We start from the raw sequence: 19,223 nt of genomic DNA on the forward strand, positions 1-19,223 counted from the left end.
GTGTGGTTTGCTCAGTGTGTGGGTGAATTGGGTTGAGTGGTTGCTGGTTGCTACTGCTCGATGCGTTGGTTGCCTGTGCTCATGATATTGAGCGTGATGCAGTTGTGGAGGATAAGCATGCAACATTCCCCACATGTACCTAGGTCTCAACTCTCAAAGCGAATAGGTCCTTCCAGAGTTACAATAGTAGTACAACATCACGTGCTCAATTGGAGGCATAAAAGGAAGCAACTAAATTTATGTTGAACTGAGACGAAGAGAAAAAATGGTCGTTTGATGTCTATTAGCCAAGACTACCAAAATACAATTGGTTAATATAATGATGTGAAAGACAATAATTTATAGATAGTGACATTGACTTGTTTTGAGCTTTTTAGGTGGCCGATTAGAGATACAAGTTTTAGCCAATGATATATAAATCATCACCCCCCCCCCCCCCCCCCCCCCCCCCCCCCCCCCAAAATCCAAAGGCATGGGATGCAGCTGGAAAGTTACCCTCCAACTACTATCTACTGTATCCAACATGGATATATTCCCATTCCTAATTCCACGAAGGCAGACATCAACATCCAATCTCTGGTCAATTTTCCCATTCCAACCAAAGCTCTCCAAGATTTACCGAGAGGATTAGGCACAAGACACAGCACAAAGCACCTATCAAATTCCATGGCTTTTCCACCACCAACTCTCGCATCTCCATTCTCTTCTCCACAACCACAAGAACCAATTCCATCACACAAAGTTTTGCAAATATTTTTTCCCTCTCTATCTTCTCTTGCCCTATATTCGTAGGTCCCCTGCAGGACTCAAGAGAGAGGTCACGTCACTAAAAACAGAAAACAACGTGGGCTGATAACCCTGATTGATGCTGGTTTATTATAAAAAAAACATTATATATAGCTGATAAATTCGGACTGAAATCAACCAACTGATAAATGCTGACTGAAACCATCCAGCAAACAGGCTAAAAGCTGAGGGACTATCAAGTGCTCCATTGCCGGTCCCTCTCTCCCTCTCCGCCCCTTTTCTCTCTAGACTAGACCTGGCGCCCTGCCTATATGATATTCTCTTCTTCTGAGAGAAGGGAGGAATACCACAAGTATGGCTAGATAATGAGCTGGCTCGGCTCGTTAAGATAACGAGTTAGCTTGGTTCGGCTCGTTATCCTAACGAGCCAGAAAGCCAGCTCAGCTCGGCTCGTTAAAAGCTCGAGCTGGCTCGTTAAGCTCGCGAGTCAGATATAAAAAATACACAAAATATAATATTTGTATTTATCTAAAGTTTGTGAATAATAATATATAAAAAATACACAAAATATAATATTTGTATTTATCTAAAGTTTATGAATAATAATAATATAAAAGAAATGCATCTAGACCAGTTACCAGTCAATTTATAGGGTCTAGACCAGTTATCAATCAATTATAAAGTGCAAAACATGAAGTAATACAAAAACTAATATAAATTTTAATTCTTTTTTTTTTTGAAGATTTGGCTCGTTTAGCTCATAAGCGACTCGTGAGCTGGCTCGAGTTAACTCGTTATAGCTAACGAGCATTTGAGTTTTTCGTCGAGCCATAGCCGCAAGCCTGCAGCGCAAAGGAAAGCACAGCAGTATAGCACAGCGGCGGTTTTCAAAAGAACCCGCCACCTCTCTTCCCTGCACCATCCCCATCCACTTGTCCAGCAATCCCTCTCTCTCTCTCCCACGTCTCGTACAGTATTAATTTCCCTTGCGCCTCCTCCATCCTCCATTTTTCTTGGGTGCCGTGCGAGCTCCAAGTACCCCTGTCTCCCTCCCGTCTGCTTGCCTGTTCCATTTCCGGCTCAGTTGGTAAGCTGTTTCAATGCGAGACGCCGTCCTCGACGAGCTTGATTGCCCTTGAAAGCGAAGTTGGTGTCGTTGCCGCCGCTTGCCGGTGAGGAGGAAGAGGATATATGGCTCCCACGGAAGGTATTCTTCGTTTCTCCCCCTTCTCCCTTCTCCCTTCTCCCTCTCCCTGAGAGATTCTACCGCGCGGATACAAAGCTTGCTTCTTTTGTTTTCATTCATCTCTGTACATTCTTCCGTCTATTTTTGTTGGGCGGGAGAGGGGGAACCGCCTGACCTTGTCGCCGGCGATGGTGAAACTGAAGGAGTTTTTCCTGCTTGGTCCCGCAGAGGCAGGGGAGGACGAGCGGCTGCTCAAGGATCTTCTCGCTTCTTCTTCTTCTTCTTCTTCTTCAGATAAGGAAGGTGAGCGCCGCTTCTTTGATGGCCTTCCTTCCCCAATTTCTGTGGCTCACAAGTCACAGCCTCTGCTGTATCTTTTCTTTCTCCATTCTGATGCTTCTTTTATGGAAGTCATTATTTCTGATGGGTGCTACTAGGAGAGACTCGATATTTTTTCTTTGTAAATCCTGGATTTGATTTATGGGTTTCCAGATTCCAAACTTGAGGTTTGGTGACGCAACTTTGAAGTTTGAACAGTCGTTTTGTTTATTTGGAGGGGGATGGCTGATGTCAGGTTTGGGATTCCTGGTCGAATTCGAAACAGTAAACTACGTCTCAGGCCGTGCGGTCTTTTGCTTCCATTTTATACGGTGGACTGGTAGATGGTCAAATTCTGCCGAATTTCCAACCCTACCAAAGCCTCTGAAACGGACATTTATGCTGTTTTATTTAAGCGCCGCTTTCATGTTCAGCGCCTGTGGCTGTGGTAGATGGGAACAAAACATCAGTTTTGGAAGGGGGCAAGGGGGTGGTGCAGATGTCAATTTTTTTTGTGGGTATTTCATATATGTATTTCTTGTAAACAAAAAACTTCTTCAATAGAACGTCTCATGTAACTTCTGGCAGCACGTGCTTTTCAAGGCATGTGTTTTTGTTTCTTGCTTTGCACTTTGTCCTGTTCTTGATTGTAGTTTGGTAGCTGATTTTTTTCAAGAACATAATTCAGTTGGTAATCAAATAACATACTTGTCACAGCCCATGCTATGTCTGCAGGAGAGGATGAAGAGAATACAAAGACACAGTCCGATGATTCTACTAAGGGGGATTGTGACTACGCCGGGTCTGTAATCGAAGCCACCGTATCGAGTGAAGATCTCAATGATAGGCATGGCAGTGCCGGTGACAGCAACAGCCAATGTGCTGAATCTGATGGTGCTTGCAATCAAGTGCCTGAAACGGGCTCTGAGAGCAGCAACGTCGAGTGCGCTGATGAAGTGCCTCAAATCAGATCCAAGAGCAGTAATGATGAAGATAGTGCTGATGAAATGCCGGGAACCCTCTCCAAGAGCAGTAGCAATGACAGCAGTGAGTGTGCTGATCGGAGCTCTCCGCGAGCTGTGTTAGATATCTCAGTATCTGGTAGCATGGACTCGGATGACAGTGTCTCAGTCGAGCAGTCAGCAGAGTCAAACCATAGTGTGCAGTGGAGGAACCTGATCAGCAGTCTAATACTTAGGAGAAAGAAGTCCATGGGCAGAGCAGTGACGTTCCCTCAGAGATCCAAGAGCAGAGGGCTTAGAGGGTACCTGGAGAGAATGTGGAGTGGTAAGAACCAAATGGACTGCAGTGCCATTGCTCCTGAGATCCTCCCTGAGATTGGGAAATGGAGGCCATCATGGCGAAGCTTTGACTACAACGAGCTTTGTGCTGCAACTGACAGTTTTAGTTCAGGTAACATGCAGTCATGCACACTAACTACTTTGTGATGTGGGTGATTTAATGACTAGGTGTCGTTACTATCATTGCAACATTTGTGTGGTGGAAAACAGCTTTAGCATTAAGCTAAAATTTACAACTGTACTGCTATGATTTCACTGGGAAACAAAATTACGTGAGGGTCTGAGGTCCTAATCATGAACAGTTCTTTAGGTTAATGATGATGACTTGTTACTGTCCTTTAGCAGCAAAAAGTTAAGATCACGCACATGTTAGTCTAAACTAGTCTTTTGGCATGAACATTTGTAGATTGCAGTACCTCTGATACCGCGACAATACTATATAGAAATGTAATTCCTTGAGCTCTGATCTTTTTAGGCGATCATTGCCCTTTTTTTTTTGGTAATGCTAATAGTGTTTCAACCAAATTTTATTATCTAACTGCCCTGAGTTTCCACTGAATTTGTTTTGTGGCTGACTTTTCTAGAGAAAATGATTGGGAAGGGAGGGCATGCCGAGGTATACAAAGGCCAGCTTGCTGATGGACAATGTGTGGCAGTGAAGAGATTAACAAAAGGCGGAAACAAAGAGGACAGAGTTAGCGATTTCTTATCTGAGCTTGGAATAATAGCCCATGTTAACCACCCAAACGCAGCACAGCTCTTGGGGTTCAGTGTGGAAGGGGGTTTGCACTTGGTTCTTCAGTTTTCACCTCACGGAAGCCTTGCTTCTGTTCTACATGGTATATTCCTCTCGTAACATTAACACTTTTGTTAGCTAACTAATGAATGAAATAGTTGAGTGATTTTCTGTGATACGGGGGCATACTTTATGCAAACATTTCTGAAAGGGACAGTCACTTTTTAATTAAGAATTGGATGGGAGCATATCTTTACCTTTAAGAGAGAATTCTGTATTTGGCACCGAAACAAATCACTCTTCCGTATTTAGCACTGGAAATTTTGAACTTCCTTATCTAGCATCAACTTGAAAATTCCTTCCGTATATAGCACTTCCGTCCATTTGATGTAGTAACGGTGTCAAGTGCCATCTAAAATGACATATATACCCTTACCAGCAACGTGTTGGCAATGACCAGCACTAGCTCCTCATCGTCCGTCCGCCACGGCAGCCTCTGGCCATCGGCTAGCTCGATGACGACGGCGTCGTCCACTGCTTCGGCCACGGGGCCCCACCTGGGCACCACAGCCCACCGTGCCCATGCCTTGTCTACCTCCACAATGCCAAGGTCCACGCCCGTCTTGGTCCGCTTGGGTGCCGACTCCATGGCCGCGACGCCGTCCGTCTCCCTGAGCACTGGCAGCATGAAGATGGTGGTCGCCTCGGCTAAGGCGACCCCGCCGTACTGGAGCCGCACCACCGTGACGCCGGGCCGCGAGGTGGCAGGGTCCTCCTCCTCCCCCTCCACCTCCCCGGCCGCCTTCTTCCTGGCGCGCTCCAGCTCGAGCTCCACGCGCGCCCTGCCGGACTCGGTCTCCACCACCTGCATCGCGGCGTACTGGAGCCGCACCACCGTGACGCCGGGCCGCGAGGCGTCAGGGTCCTCCTCCTCCCCCTCCACCTCCCCGACCGCCTTCTTCCTGGCGCGCTCCAGCTCGAGCTCCACGCGCGCCCTGCCGAACTCGGTCTCCACCACCTGCAGCGCGCGCTCCAGCTCCGCAATGAGGTCCTCCACGTCGATGGCCTCCCGCGACTGGCAGAACCGCGTGTAGGCGAGGCAGTCGGTGGGGGAGTCCCTCCCGAAGGCCTCCCAGCCCTCCTCCCCGCGCCAGCGCAGGAAGCTCTTCATGGCGCGAGCCAGCTCCTGCACGCCCTTGGGCTTGAGCCTGTAGTCGATGGTGTGCCTGGCGGCGTCGGCGCGCTGGCGCGCGTTCAGGAAGCGGAGCTCGTACGGGAGGTCGGGCTCGCCGTAGGAGTCGAAGTACGGGAGCAGATCAGGCGGGAACACGGCGACCTTGTCGTCGAGGAGCGAGTCGCGGACCTGGGACGCGATGATGAGGCAGTTCTGCTCGACGCCCGAGATGCCCATGGCCTCCTGGATGGAGGACGGGTTGAAGCCGTCCCGGGAGAGCGAGGAGATGAGGGGCGCGTACTCGTGCCACATGCCCATCCTGTCGCGGAGGATCCGGAGGCGCTGGGTGAGGTCGAGGTTGCGGAGGCTAGGCGGCAGAGGGGACGGCGGCGGGTGGAACGACTGGTAGAGCTGGCCCGGCGGCGCCATCGGGGGCGGCGTGAAGGGGAGCCTCCGGTCGCCCGGCCCCGGCCCGCCCCCGCCGCTGGTGCTGCCACCTCCCGGAAGCAGGATGGCGCTCGCGGCGATGTGGCTGGCGCGACGGCGGCGTCACACGGGAGTAGTGGCGGCGACGGCGCGGGGCGTGCGCTGGTGGCGCGGCGCGGTGGTGGACGCGGGGGGGGGGGGGGGGGGGGGGGGGGAGAGAGAGTGACAGCATTTTGGTCCTTATCGACAAAAACTGACATGGTCGATGACGTAAACAAACAGATGGATGGCTAAAATGGACGGAAGTGTCATATACAGAAGGAATTTTTAAGTTGATGCTAGATAAGGAAGTTCAAAATTTCTAGTGCTAAATACGGAAGAGTGATTTGTTTCAGTGCCAAATACAGAATTCTCCCTACCTTTAATGCCAGTACATCATAATCCTTCAAAGAAGTGTTTGAAATGCCAATCTTCAAAGTGCAATTAGTTGGGGGAAAAAAGGTTCATGTGTCCATTTCTGCATACTATTTTATAAATTTACACTCAGTGGCCTAAGTCTCGTACAGCACATGCACGTTCTGATAACACAACCATTGCCTTTTTAATATAAAATGTTCATTAGCTGTTAAAGTGTACTGTGATGCCCTTAGTCTAGTGATAAAATGGAGTTCAGCTGATCAGGTACAAAGGAGCCCCTGAAGTGGAAAGTCAGGTTCAACATTGCACTTGGAATTGCTGAAGGGCTGCTTTATCTACATGAAGGCTGCCATCGCCGCATAATTCACAGAGACATCAAGGCATCTAATATCCTTTTAACTGAAGACTACCAACCTCAGGTATGTTCTACTGTTAGGTTACACTAATCGTGCCCATTATGTGATTACTATGGATGTCAAGACTTACAGTTTTGCTCCCTCCTTATACAGATATCAGATTTTGGGCTTGCAAAGTGGCTCCCTGACAAATTGACCCATCATGTTGTGTATCCCATTGAAGGCACATTCGGGTGAGACTGGCTGTCTCTTGAGTCTTGATCATGCTTTCATAGTCATATATAGTATTTTAGTTGTTGTTTTAACTTGAACCTTACACCCTATTTTTAGGTATATGGCCCCAGAATACTTCATGCATGGGATCATAAATGAGAAGACCGATGTGTTCGCATATGGAGTTCTACTTCTTGAACTAGTTACCGGGCGGAAAGCGGTGGACTCATCCAGACAGAGCCTAGTGATATGGGTACAATTTAGCAAACCACTACTGCACACTTTACTATATATATAAACTCAGTAGTACTTTTCAGCGAACGAATAGTGTTTTCCTCTCACAAAAAATCAGCATAAGCATCAGCATAAGTCAAATTTCAGCGAAACGAACAAGGCCTTTTCATTTCATTAGATTTGATTGTGTGATGTTGTTAAGTGTAATTTGACCATCATTCAGTAGTAAGAGAGAATGAAAAGAAATAAAAGATGAGCAGCATAATTACATGCTTCTAAAACCCTGGAATTCACAAATTGTTGATCATCTGTGAAGGCAAAACCGCTGCTTGATGCGAACAACATCAAAGAGCTGGTGGATCCTTCCCTCGGCAACGAGTATGACCCTGAAGAGATGGTGTACACCCTAGCAGTGGCATCCTTGTGCATTCACCACAGCTCAACCACGAGGCCTAGTATGAAATCGGTAAGTGGATCTTTTCTGCTAATCAAAGTGCAAATGAGGAAATTGACCCTTGATTTGTTGGTTGCAGGTAGTCTGTTTCTTGAAGGGAGACCGGGAGTCACTTGAGCTAGTGAGAAGGCCTAAAATCGTGAAGCCCCTGATGTTTGACTCGTGCGATTCAGAAGATTACACACGCTCGAGTTACCTCAACGATCTCAACCGGCACAAGCAGCTCGCATTAGAGCAGTGAACTTTGAATTGAGTTTGGACAGATTCACTGTAATTTTGTACATCATTCACGCTCTAGCCACACTGTGATCCTCCCGCTTTCCACATAGGTTTTAAAAATTGTATGGATGGATGTGAGGGATCAGTTATCATTCACTCCCTGGTTACTGATCTATGTTGTAATTTTGCCCAGAGTTTTAGCGCATGTTAAGGCCCTGTGATCTATATCACTTGGATTGTAATGTCAGGTGATGCAGCCATCTGTGACTAGTTTACTACTATTCCTGAAATGGTGATTGTTAGTATGGTTGTGTTCTGATCATTTCCATGGTTTCTTATATGTAATGTTTCCTAGTATTAACCCTCACGAGCCATGAGAGAACTGCATGTTCCTTGTTTCAGTGGTTACATCATGGATCTCCTAAGGAAAGTAGTTAGGTCATGAGTGCAACATGGTGACTTCATTCTGCAGCCAGCACTTGCAAAACAAGATGATACTGCTACTACTAGGAGGAAGTGCTACATTGACTACGTGGGAATGCGGTGGTGGTGCTAAGAGAGAATGTATATACATGTTTAGATTTTAGAAGCTTTCTATTATTCACAAATTGGGTGAAGGGTTGTGAAAGCTGCCAAAAAAATCATAATACTTCTCACTGAAAAGTACAGCGAATTTTGGCAGAAAAGAGGGAACAACAACAAAGCGTTTAGTCCCAAGCAAGTTGTGGTGGGCTACCTTATTGTATGCAAATACAGGGTTGCCACACGTGTGTTACCTTATTGTATGCTTCGGCACCTGAAAAATCTTAAGCTTTTTACATATCGTTAAACTTCATATCCAGGATTAACCTTCTGCTGGACATCTCCATAGCTTTCCAACTCAAGCATGTCATCCATGCTCCCTAAGAACAAGGGCAGCCTCTGGTGCAACTTCACAGGCTGAATGGTGAGGATTCTGTTCTTGCCATCTGACCCTCTACCCCCAGCTTGCTCAGCAAGGAAACTGAGAGGATTTGCCTCATAAACCAGCCGCAGATGATCCCTTGGGTTCATAGCAACCCCACCATATATGAGCGTCCGGTGGAAATCAGCAACCAGTGAGCACACATAGCGAGCTGAGTACTTCTTTGGATGCTGTCCTTTGCCTTGTCTGATTGTGTCAATGTACTTCCTTAAGCCCTCGGGCCAGTCAAAATACCTAGCGTCATTCACCGAATATATCTGCCCTGACATAATATGCAACTGTAGCTTTTGAGCAAAGGTAAAAACCTGTAAAGGGAATTACTAGGAGATGCAAGTTTGAAACAGGTTTATATAATGAATCAGAGTTGCAGACTCTGCAGGGTTACATCTGTCAGTCTCTAAGTCATAAGAAAATTATTGTGACATTCTTCAGAAATAACTCATGTTGAGAGTAAAAACCTGTAAAAGGAATTACTAGAAGGTGCAAGTTTGAAACAGGTTTATACAATGAAGCAGAGTTGCAGACTCTGCAGGGTTACATCTGTCACATAAGAAAATTATTGTAACATTCTTCAGAAATAACTCACGTTGAGAGTTCAGGTATCAATTTTAATAAAACTTGCGCAGCTAGTGCAACTGAAACTAAGCAATCAGTAATGACTAGCAACCAACTGTTCAATGTTCAGCGAAGAATGTGGAAAGCAGCAAATTACTAAATACTGATATGCTTGGTTACCTCTAGGGGGTATTTGGATGGAAGGATGTGTAAGGATGAATTCTCCGGTCGACCAATCCAATGTGAAAGCATGGGTACCTGCACCGAAGCTGATACAAAAGATGGTGGCAGATGAGTACAGGACATACCCAGCAGCAACAAGGCGAGTTCCACTTTGCAGTGAATTGAGCTGAGCTCTCTCTTCCAGAGGGAGATGGTCGAGCTCCACCAGCCTATTGTAGATCCCAAATATTGTTCCAGTAGGTATGGAGACCTCAATGTTGCGAGAACCATCAAGCGGATCGGTAACAACAACATATGGGCCGTCATTAGATATCCAAATGGGCAGATCATTTTCTTCGGACGCTAGCACTGCAACCTTTCCAGAACTTTGGAGCGATGACAAGATGATATCATTCTGAATTCAAGCAAACAGAAAGGATGCTTAACACAGTTTTGCCACCAGTGAAAGAGATATGGTAGAATATTTGAATGTAGTTCTTGTGGTATGCAGAGCAATGGATTCAAGCACGATACTCTGGTAATGCAAACACCTAACATAGCCTATTTGATTCTGCAATCCAAACTCTATACAGGTGAATTTAACAAAGGTTCAGGTCTCTAATCTTCGACCTTTCATAGCCTAAATCTACGATGTCAAAGCTACATTTTTTTTGGGAGTCAACTAGTTAGTTGATCAAGGAAAAATATAAACACGGCATTAAATAGAAGAGATCAAGCACATTCAGATGGATATTTTGTTATGTACTACCATACTGCCATATAACCCCTTAAGATCAGTCCCACAACAAAGTTACATCCATAAAAAAGCACGTGGTGGTTAAATGCGAGAACGAGACTAGGAACTAAAGACCAAGCGAAGACAGCACGAACCGACAATTCGTCGAGCGGCTTAGGCGCGTCACGCCCGGCCGCCACAGCCCCACCCCCCGCCTTGGCCCGCGACAGCTCGGCGTTGCCGGGGGACGCTACGAGAGCCGCGATGCGCTTGCACGCGCTCTGGATATGGGCCACGAGGACAGTGAGATCAGCGGCCGTGCCCGCCTGGCCCATGTGCTCGAGCAGCGTGGGGGGCAACGCCGCCGCGGCCGCAGCAGCCATGTCGTCCGTGGCCGCGGCGAGCGGCTGGCAGACGAAGGCGCGGCGCCGTGTAAACGGAGGGAGGAGGAGGTGGAGGAGGCGGGGGTGTGGCGGCTGACGATTTGAAGTTGGCGGGAGAGGGCGCGGCGGGTGGTGGCGGAGGAGGGAGAGAGATGATAACGGCATAGTTCAGCCCGCGTTTGGATGGTTCCTGTTGTTGGTCGGCGAAGCCATAACTTGGGGAGGGGAAAACCGGAAATGGTTGCATCCAACTCTCCTGTTCCACGTGTAAAAACTCCTGCCTAGCTCGCTGGCTCGGTGCTTGGCTCCTTTATTTTTCTTATCTTAACGACCTAAACTAGTATTATAGCCACTTTTCGCCTAAATGGCTGCTTAATCAGCGTTTAAACATTGAACGGTGGTCAACCGTGTCATTTAGGCCCTAAATGGTGAATTAAACCGTTTTACCGTTTAAACTTTTAAGAACCGTCTAAATGTCTAAACAGAATCAAGTTAATCGTGATTAAATGACCTAAATAATCATTTAACTCACTATTTAGTTAGTAGGAGGATTACAACTATCACATATAGTTTTAGTTTTGTTGAAAAAACCTAGGTATTCTATGGAATACATGGGAATACCCCTTAGCTTGGTCCATGACCCCAACTCGCTCACTAGGTGCTATTTGGATGCTGGATGGGGCGGTGAAAGCTCTAGCTTGGTTTTGATTAATTGATGAAATCTATTTAGGACTAACCCTATGATCTAAGTGTGGATTTGAGATAGGTTGGTTCAACCCAAGTGAAGGAGCTAGGTGGCATTCATGGATGGAGATGTCCACATAAAAAGAAGTCCATGGTGGTGGTGTGGACATGTGATGATGATCAAGCTCCGGACTTAGAAAAAGAAGAAAGAGAAAAACAAAATAGACTCAAGACAAAGGTGATATCAATAGGGCCATTTTGTTTTCGGTGATCAAGACACTATAGAGTGTGTGATCACATTTAGAATAGATAATCATACTATTAAGAGGAGAGCTCTTATCGGACAACTCGATCATCTAGTGCCACTAGATGTTGGAAAACATGCATATGCATTTTAGGCCTAGTGCACAATCGGTGATAAAGTGATTAACCTTTGAAAAATGATTCTCGCGTGCCCTGCGGACGCCGTCAGTGTCAGGGCCCACTCGCACCCTATTCTCGCGTGACCACAGCATCATGCCGCACCTCCCCCCGTACTCGTGCACTGTGCGCTTCCCCTTTTCCCGACACCTATCGGCTCCCGATCCCCACCCTCGCTCCCATACCGGACCCCCCCTTTCCCCTCTCCTTTTTCTTCTTTTTGGGGACACGGCCGCCCGCACGCTTCCCCCGTCAAGCGAATCCCCTCCACTCTCGATGCGTTGTGCCCCCACCTCCGTTCACCACTATAAGATGCCCTTGCTCTTCTCCTCCATCCCCATTCCCCTCGAATCCGAAGTAGAGCTCGTAGAGTAGATCATTTCCGTTCAGTGCAAGTTGGAGTAGCTCGGGAAGTAACTAAGTCAAGAAAGAAGCAGGTGGAGACAGAGCTATGAGATCCAGTCGTCGTTCATGGAACTAGGGGTTGCCAGTCAGAGGTGATTGCAGTAATCCGAGAAGAAGAAGGGATCTGGATTTCTATCAAAGAAGTTCAAGTCCACCTCTGGTTAGTTTAAGTCTTAGGGTTCATGATGGTTGTTTTTTTCACCCTCGTGCTTCTGGATCTGTTGGTCATACGTCATGTTTTGGTTGATCATTATCTTGCTTGTTTCTCCATTGTCCTCGTCTAGCTAGACTTCTAGATTAAGCCTTGGTTGTACTAGGTTGCTCTTAATCGTGTATCTCTAAATCTCTGTGTGGTTTAGTATCTGAAGTCATGTAATCTTCCATGTAATTTCAGATCTGCGAAGGGTAATCGCATTTTTCCTTTTCGATTCTTGTTTCGAATCTTGGGGCCAAATTCTTTTAAGGGGGGAGGTTGTAATACCTCTGGTGTTACGAACTTGCTTAGCACCTAGGTTAAGGCCTCAGGGAAATCTAGCCAAACGAGTTATCAAATTTTAACGAGTTAAAACACACATGAAATAAAAAACAATTTATGTAAACAGAAACAACATATAACGTGTGTATAGTGTTTATGTAAAAATGACGAGCAAATAGTGTAGATAAGATTGCAACTTTAATTTTTGGGAAGTGAATATTGTTAACTAGCATTTTTGGGAGCTCAAACATCGAGTCTGAAATTTAAACTAGAACTTTTTGTTTAATCGGCAAGAAATTGAACTTATGTTTAAAATGACATTTTGGTGAATTATATTGAGCAAAATAGTTAAAAGGGTGCTTAAATGTTTTGCTTCTATGGGTTAGTATCAAGTATGGACTATTGTGTGAAATGCTTATTGGTTGAAATTAATAAGGTTTAGACATATTAAAAATTGTGACGAAAGCGTTAATGGTTGTTAGTTCTAACCGGACCTTGCCCTTTTCTAAGTCTGGAAATAATAGTAGACAATGCCGTTTTGACATTCAAATTCTAACTAAATTATTTAAACACTAACTTTATGTTCTTGTACTATTGGTTGCCTCTAAGCGAGTACTTGGGCATGGCTTAGGTGGTAGTGGTGTTAGGTGTCATGTTGTCCTCTTAAAAACTTCCCATACTTCGCTAAACATGTTGAAACCATGTGTTGGTGATCCGTTGGCAAACTAGTGTTCAGGGCAATGAGCTCATATTGGCATCCATCTATCTCCTTCCCTGGTTGCTCTCTGGTCATGACGATGGCGTTGCTAGGTCGTTGGCACTGTGGACTTTACGATAGGGGAGTTAGTTGAACCTCAATTATGATTGTTAGTAACTTTTGCTATGCTTTAAAATGCGTGCGTGTCACCTAGGGTAGCCATTCGGACTGTGTTCGCGGTCACCGCGGGCACAATGTGGTTGGCGTCGGGGTCACGTATCAACCAAGCCACGGCCGTCGGACCGCGCGTGCACCAGGCCAATGCCGCACTACGCCTAGGCCTTGCGTGGCCCAGCCCAGCTGGCGGTGGTCTAGTCCCACTGTCGTGGTCTGCACGTGCCAACGCCCAGCCACCGTGCTGTGTGCGGGTCATGGCGGAGCTACGACAGTCGTTGCCTTGACGATATGGCGCTCACCCCACCCTTTGTCCTACCTACCGCGTCGAGCCTCTAGACATATGGTGCTAGCGCTGTGTCTAGGTCGATGACCCCAGTCACCATGGTGATGAGATGTCTCCCTGTCCCGCCCTGCTAGCCGATGCTGGTGCGACCAGCTTGGGTTCGTCCGCTCCAATTCAAGCGCGTCGCACCAAGCCCTCCCTGGTCTCATCACTTGTGTGCACGTGCTTATACTACAGCTATCGGTCAAAGCCGCCGTCTTAGTCCACTTGAGCTCACTCATGTGCCTCTCCATGACATGACCACAGCAGGAGCACCGCGTGCTCTGCCTCTCGATTCGCTTAGCTCGGAGCTTCGTAGTTCAATTCCTTGCTCCAGCAAGTGGCCTAGGGAGTCTAATAGCCAGGCGACCCATATAGAGGCTTTGTCGTGCCTCAGCACAGACAAACTTAGTGTTTCCGCGGCCGCCGGTCATCTCACCGCTGTGGATGGCACGTTTTGGGGGTAAGTCGCTACGGTTGGTTTTCTCTCAATTCAAGTCAACTAGAGACTTGTCTTGACCCCCTGGTACCGGTGTTCACCCTAGATCCGCTGGAGGTCCCACCAGAGATTTGCTGACGCGACCATGCCACCACGGAGTGATGCCACCTCCGTCGTGCGGATGTGGCCAACATCACATGGGCCTCCCCATTCTCACCAATGCCTCGGTGGTACTTGTGGTATGCCACTGGTGCTCATGCACCACTTCTTTCCTCTCTGTCTCCCTCGTTTGTTGGAATGGCGGCGCTATCACCGCAAACCATTACCTGTCGCTACAGCATAGTCCTGGGCACCTCCTAGTATCCCACCACTACCCATCGTCGCTGTCTAAACCGTAGGTGGTGGTCGGTCCCTTAGTTTGGTTGGAACGGGTTTCTTTTTGCTCAGTGCGACCATAGGTGGCCACTGGTCACCGCGCCGTCATGCACAAGAACATCGGGGACCGCCCCATTGCAAAGACAACACGGCTCAGGGTGATTTGTGCAAAGCTTGAGTTTGCGGTAATAGTGCTTTGTTGTTCTGCTTAAATGTCTAAAAGCCCGAGCCCTCTTTTGCAAAAGTGCCGCATGCGCGGGCTTCCCTGCCTTGGGCCGTTACTGGGCCGGTTGCTGCGTGCACCCGCTCCCCACGTTGGGCCAAGCCGGGCTGCTGGGCCAAATGGTTGCCACCGACCCTTTTCCTTTTCTAAGCATTTTCTAATTTAGTTTCTAAGGTAAACTTATAAATTCAATATAAAATTGTGTAGTTAACCGAAAATTATGAAACTAATTTTGTTCGGTTCCTAAAATCATGATTTATCTGCTAGTGTATTTTGTTCACATAGTTTCATAGAGTTTTCAAGAGTAATCTAATTAATTTGAAGTACTTAATATTGTTAAAACATCAACTTGTAGGAATTATTGTGAGGAATTGGTAGTAGTGTTGGCTCTAGAATTTTCACTAGCATGCATAGGATGGTAGCTAGACTTGTATTTCTACACGTGGTACTAGAACCTTGCTTATATTGTTGATCTCATGGGGTTTCTAGTGTTTTTGTTGTCTAGCTACGCATGGTGCTAAGGATGATGTTAAAATGTGCACTCCGATTGGTATCATGCATCAAAGGTTTATTCTTTACACCTTAACATCATTTGGTAGTGATTACTCTCCCATAATTCCAATCTATGCATATATGCGAGCTTCAAATCAAACACTCTAGCACATATGTAGGGGCAGCTAATACTACCAATTTGGGTTTGTGGTACTTGTCCAAAATTATTTACACATGGTAAAATTGCTTGGGCAAGAAACATAAATCCATTTGAGCTTAATTTCCATATCTTTGTAGAGTTGTCATCAATTACCAAAAAGGGAGAGATTGAAAGGTCCTTGTTTGGTTTTAGTAATTGAGTGATAACCTTAGGTGGACTAATATGTGTTTGAGTGAGATACACAGGTGATTAGTCCACAAGTACATGTGTGTGAGCAACATATGCCATGACGGTGAAGATGGCTCGGAGATGTTGCAAAGCTCACACATATGATGATTAAGGAGCTCATTGCACATGAGACATGACATTGAGTCATGTGATCAAGGTGGAGAAGATCAAGACATGACTTGACTCGACGGATCGGTTGCAAGTGTGAAGGGCAAGTTGAGTGATGACTTGGTGCTGATGGACCGAAGCAACAGTGAAGAGCAAGTGAAGTCAAGATCGATGAACCAATACGATCATGTGATGTGTACATGTGTTGCATCAACATCGAAGGAGTTGGAATGGAATGCGCAAGACAAAGGTATAACCTAGGGCATTTCATTTCATCGGTCATAGGTGGGTAGAGAAGTTTTTGACCGGTTTAGGATAGATGGATGTACTATCAAAAGGGGCAAACTTGTTTGCATATCGGCCATCTAGTGCCACTCGAGTGATCTAGCTTTGCATCATTGCTAGGATTGAGTGGCGTGGCAAGTTGAGTGGCTAACTCCTTTGGGAAAAATGTTTGTGAAATGCTAACACACTTGCACATGATGGTGTACACTTGGTGGTGTTGGCACATTTGCAAAGGAGAAGAAGTTGGTGATGAAAAAGAGTTGAAAGCGTTGGTCACGTGGTGACCGGACACGTCCGACATGTGGACCGAACGCGTCCGGTATCTAACAGGCGGCTATGTTCCCGATGTGACCGGACACGTCCGATATCGATACTAGACGCGTTCGGTATTCTGGCCAGGCGCGAGCAGAAGTGCTGACTCGATCAGATGCTGCACAGTAAAAGTGACCAAATGCGTAGGGCCTACATCCGGTCAGTGGTGACATACGCTGACGTATCACGTAGGAGTTGATCCAGAGGGGATCGGACATGGAGGCGAGTCCGGTCACCAGGGACTGGACGCATCCAGTTTTAGAAAAAAGGCTCTAGGAGCTCTTTGGACTTGACCGGACGCTGCGTTATTGTGAGTCAGGTCATGTCGAGCAGGTGTGTCCGGTCATGTTGTCAGGTGCGCAGGTGAGTTAGCCGTTGGTGGCAATGACTAGTTCAAATGTCTTGTGACACATGACGAGCGAGCGGTGACCGGACGCAGCGACTGGATGCGTCCGGTCGCCACACCGGACGCGTTCGGTGTGCATGAGCTGCGCGTCCGATCAGTGTGCAAGGCACCCAGTGAAGGGGTAACGGCTAGTTTAGCATGTGGGGATATAAATAGAAGTGTTGGCTGGCCTTTGGCCAGTTGCTGAGTACACTAGAGCCTTGGTGGCTTATGTAGTGGTGCTTGGGAGCTCTCTAACTCACTTGAGCTTGATAATGTTCATCCGATCGAGTGAGTGAGCGATTCTAGTGCGATTACATCGTGAGGTTGCATCGAGTGGCACTTGGTGTTCGAGTTGCAAGCTGGTGATGCTTGTTACTCTTGGAGGTTGGCACCTCCTAGATGGCTTGGTGGCTTGTGACTCCGTTGAAGCACGCGAGAAGATTGTGTGGTGCTCTAGAGTAGGATTTGTAAGGGGGATTGTGCTCACCCTACGGGGATCACGAAGAGCAACTCTAGTTGTGCGTGTCATTGAGCTACCCTCACTTTCAGGGTAGGTTCTTGCGGTGGCCGACGTGTGGGCTTGGCGAGTGATGTTAATTAGTCATCGAACTACCAAGTGAGCGGTCGACACAATGAGGACGTAGCTTGGTGGCAAGCAAGTGAACCTTGGGAGAAAATCACCATGTCAATATTGTCTTCATCATCTTCTCGGTGGTTTGCATTACGCGAAACACGAGCTTGTATTACTTTCATATACTTTGTGCTTGTGTAGTTGCTCTTGTGATTAGTTTAGCTTTAGTAGCTTGCTAGTTGCCCTCTTGCTTGTGTAGCTTAGAAGTAGCTCCCTTGCATGGCTAATTTGGTTTTAGTAACCTTGTTAGTCACATTGCTTAGTTTGTGTAGCTAAATATTTTATGCTCTCTAATTTGGCTTGTGTAGCCTTGTTATTGAGCATTGCTAGTGAGCTTAGGAGCTTTGTGCTTTTGCATCACTAGTTGTGTAGGAGCTCCCTCGGTTGCCTGGGTACTAGTGCATAGGTTTGTGTGACCTTGCTCTAGAATTAATTAGGTGAGCTCTAGCTAGCCCGATACCTTTGTTGCTTCTTTAGGATCTTTCTAAGGTGCTTGTGAACTTAGATAGAGGGGTGTAGTCTTAGCTAGACCGATAGTTTTAATTCCGCATTTGTTTCAGTTAGCCGGCGCGATTAAGTTTTATAAAGGACTATTCACCCCTCCTCTAGTCCGCCATCTCGACCCTATAACCGCCACGGTCACCGCAATCCTAGGGTGGTGCACTGCCGTTTTTATCTAGAGACTGGTGTTTTTCGAGGGGGGGGGGCTGGCCAGGTGATCACCACCACCCCTGGGGTGGTGCCACCGCCACCCTGTCTAGTGCCCCAATGGCTAGCCATTGGGAAGTGACCGTTGGGAGGGGCACCGCCATGTCCGGTGCCCTCGCAGAAACTAGCTCCATGGGGTAATGGCTCTATTTCGTGGTGGAGCTTATAAATAGCCCCCTTGGCCGGCCATGCCCAGTCTCTTGGAACCCCAAAGCGCTGAGATTCCATATTGTGAGCAAGCTACACCACTCCACTCACTTGCACACTTGATTTCATCATCTTTAGTGAGATTAGAGAGCCTCTAGTGCATTGCTTAGTGTTCTAACATCTTGTGGTACTAGTTGGGCGATTTGGGTTGGTGGAGATCTTGTTACTCTTGGTGTTTGCCGACACCTAGATGGCCCGGTGATTGGTGGATCATCGAGCAGAGGAAGGCAATTATCTCTGGCTCCGATCATTGTGATTGTGAGGGGTTATTGTGCCTTTCCCGGTGGAGCGCCAAAGGCAATTCTAGTGGATTGCGCATGGCTTGTGGATCCTCATTATCGACAAAAGATGCTCGGTAGTCCATCGAGGGGTATCCCACGATGGTAGATTTGTCGCAGAGGTGAGCGAAATGGTAATACAAGCACCAAGACACAAGGTTTAGACAGGTTCGGCCGTCAGTATGACGTAATACCTACATCCTGTGTTTTGATGTATTGCATTGAGATGTATGGATCGTGTCTACTAGGGAACCCCTGCCTCTCCTTATATAGTCTGAAGGGGCAGGGTTACAAGGAAAGTATCCTATTTGGTAGTATACAATAGCTTGTGGTGCACGCCGAGCAGCGCCGTGCATGTCTTGATCTTGTGGGCTGGGCCACCTCTGATGGTGTGACCCATATCTTGTCTTGTGGATACCGGGGGCCATACCCCCACAGCTAGTCCCCAAGCTAAACAGTAGGTGACGTAGTCACGTGGTGCTAGGGTCAAAAAGTAGAAGACCAGCTATGTAGGTAGCCAGTCCCCAGGCATAGCCTCGAGATGAGAATAAGCACATTCATCGCAAGGTGAAGTGTGCCCACTTAGTCCCCGAGCCTACTGGAAGATGAAGAATGAATCTTGTAGTAG

At 47.2% G+C, this 19,223-nt stretch overlaps 3 protein-coding genes across 8 annotated transcripts; 1 reads left to right on the top strand and 2 right to left on the bottom strand.

The window, feature by feature from the left end:
* Nucleotides 1-1,655: 1,655 nt before the first annotated feature.
* On the top strand, nucleotides 1,656-8,097 carry LOC136522798 (receptor-like cytosolic serine/threonine-protein kinase RBK1). 6 transcript variants are annotated; one of them, XM_066516598.1, is made up of 9 exons: nucleotides 1,656-1,954; nucleotides 2,162-2,236; nucleotides 2,969-3,664; nucleotides 4,137-4,391; nucleotides 6,570-6,724; nucleotides 6,815-6,894; nucleotides 6,992-7,127; nucleotides 7,425-7,574; nucleotides 7,642-8,097. In XM_066516598.1, the coding sequence occupies exons 1-9, from the start codon at nucleotides 1,939-1,941 to the stop codon at nucleotides 7,801-7,803; spliced, it is 1,725 nt and encodes a 574-aa protein (XP_066372695.1). In that variant the 5' UTR covers nucleotides 1,656-1,938; the 3' UTR covers nucleotides 7,804-8,097. The 6 variants fall into 6 exon arrangements, with proteins under 6 accessions (XP_066372695.1, XP_066372696.1, XP_066372697.1 ...); XM_066516599.1 differs by having other exon boundaries at nucleotides 2,987-3,664; XM_066516600.1 differs by lacking the exon at nucleotides 2,162-2,236.
* On the bottom strand, nucleotides 4,399-6,080 carry LOC136522801 (rubisco accumulation factor 1, chloroplastic-like). Its single transcript, XM_066516604.1, has one exon. The coding sequence runs from the start codon at nucleotides 5,889-5,891 to the stop codon at nucleotides 4,701-4,703; it is 1,191 nt and encodes a 396-aa protein (XP_066372701.1). The 5' UTR covers nucleotides 5,892-6,080; the 3' UTR covers nucleotides 4,399-4,700.
* A 278-nt stretch (nucleotides 8,098-8,375) lies between the features above and the next one.
* On the bottom strand, nucleotides 8,376-10,830 carry LOC136522800 (fructose-1,6-bisphosphatase, cytosolic-like). Its single transcript, XM_066516603.1, has 3 exons — nucleotides 10,354-10,830; nucleotides 9,481-9,877; nucleotides 8,376-9,007 (listed from the first exon to the last, which is right to left on the bottom strand). The coding sequence occupies exons 1-3, from the start codon at nucleotides 10,744-10,746 to the stop codon at nucleotides 8,607-8,609; spliced, it is 1,191 nt and encodes a 396-aa protein (XP_066372700.1). The 5' UTR covers nucleotides 10,747-10,830; the 3' UTR covers nucleotides 8,376-8,606.
* Between the last annotated feature and the right edge of the window lie 8,393 nt (nucleotides 10,831-19,223).

The sequence above is a fragment of the Miscanthus floridulus genome, chromosome 18 (assembly GCF_019320115.1).
Source record: "Miscanthus floridulus cultivar M001 chromosome 18, ASM1932011v1, whole genome shotgun sequence".
Taxonomy (NCBI): domain Eukaryota; kingdom Viridiplantae; phylum Streptophyta; class Magnoliopsida; order Poales; family Poaceae; genus Miscanthus; species Miscanthus floridulus.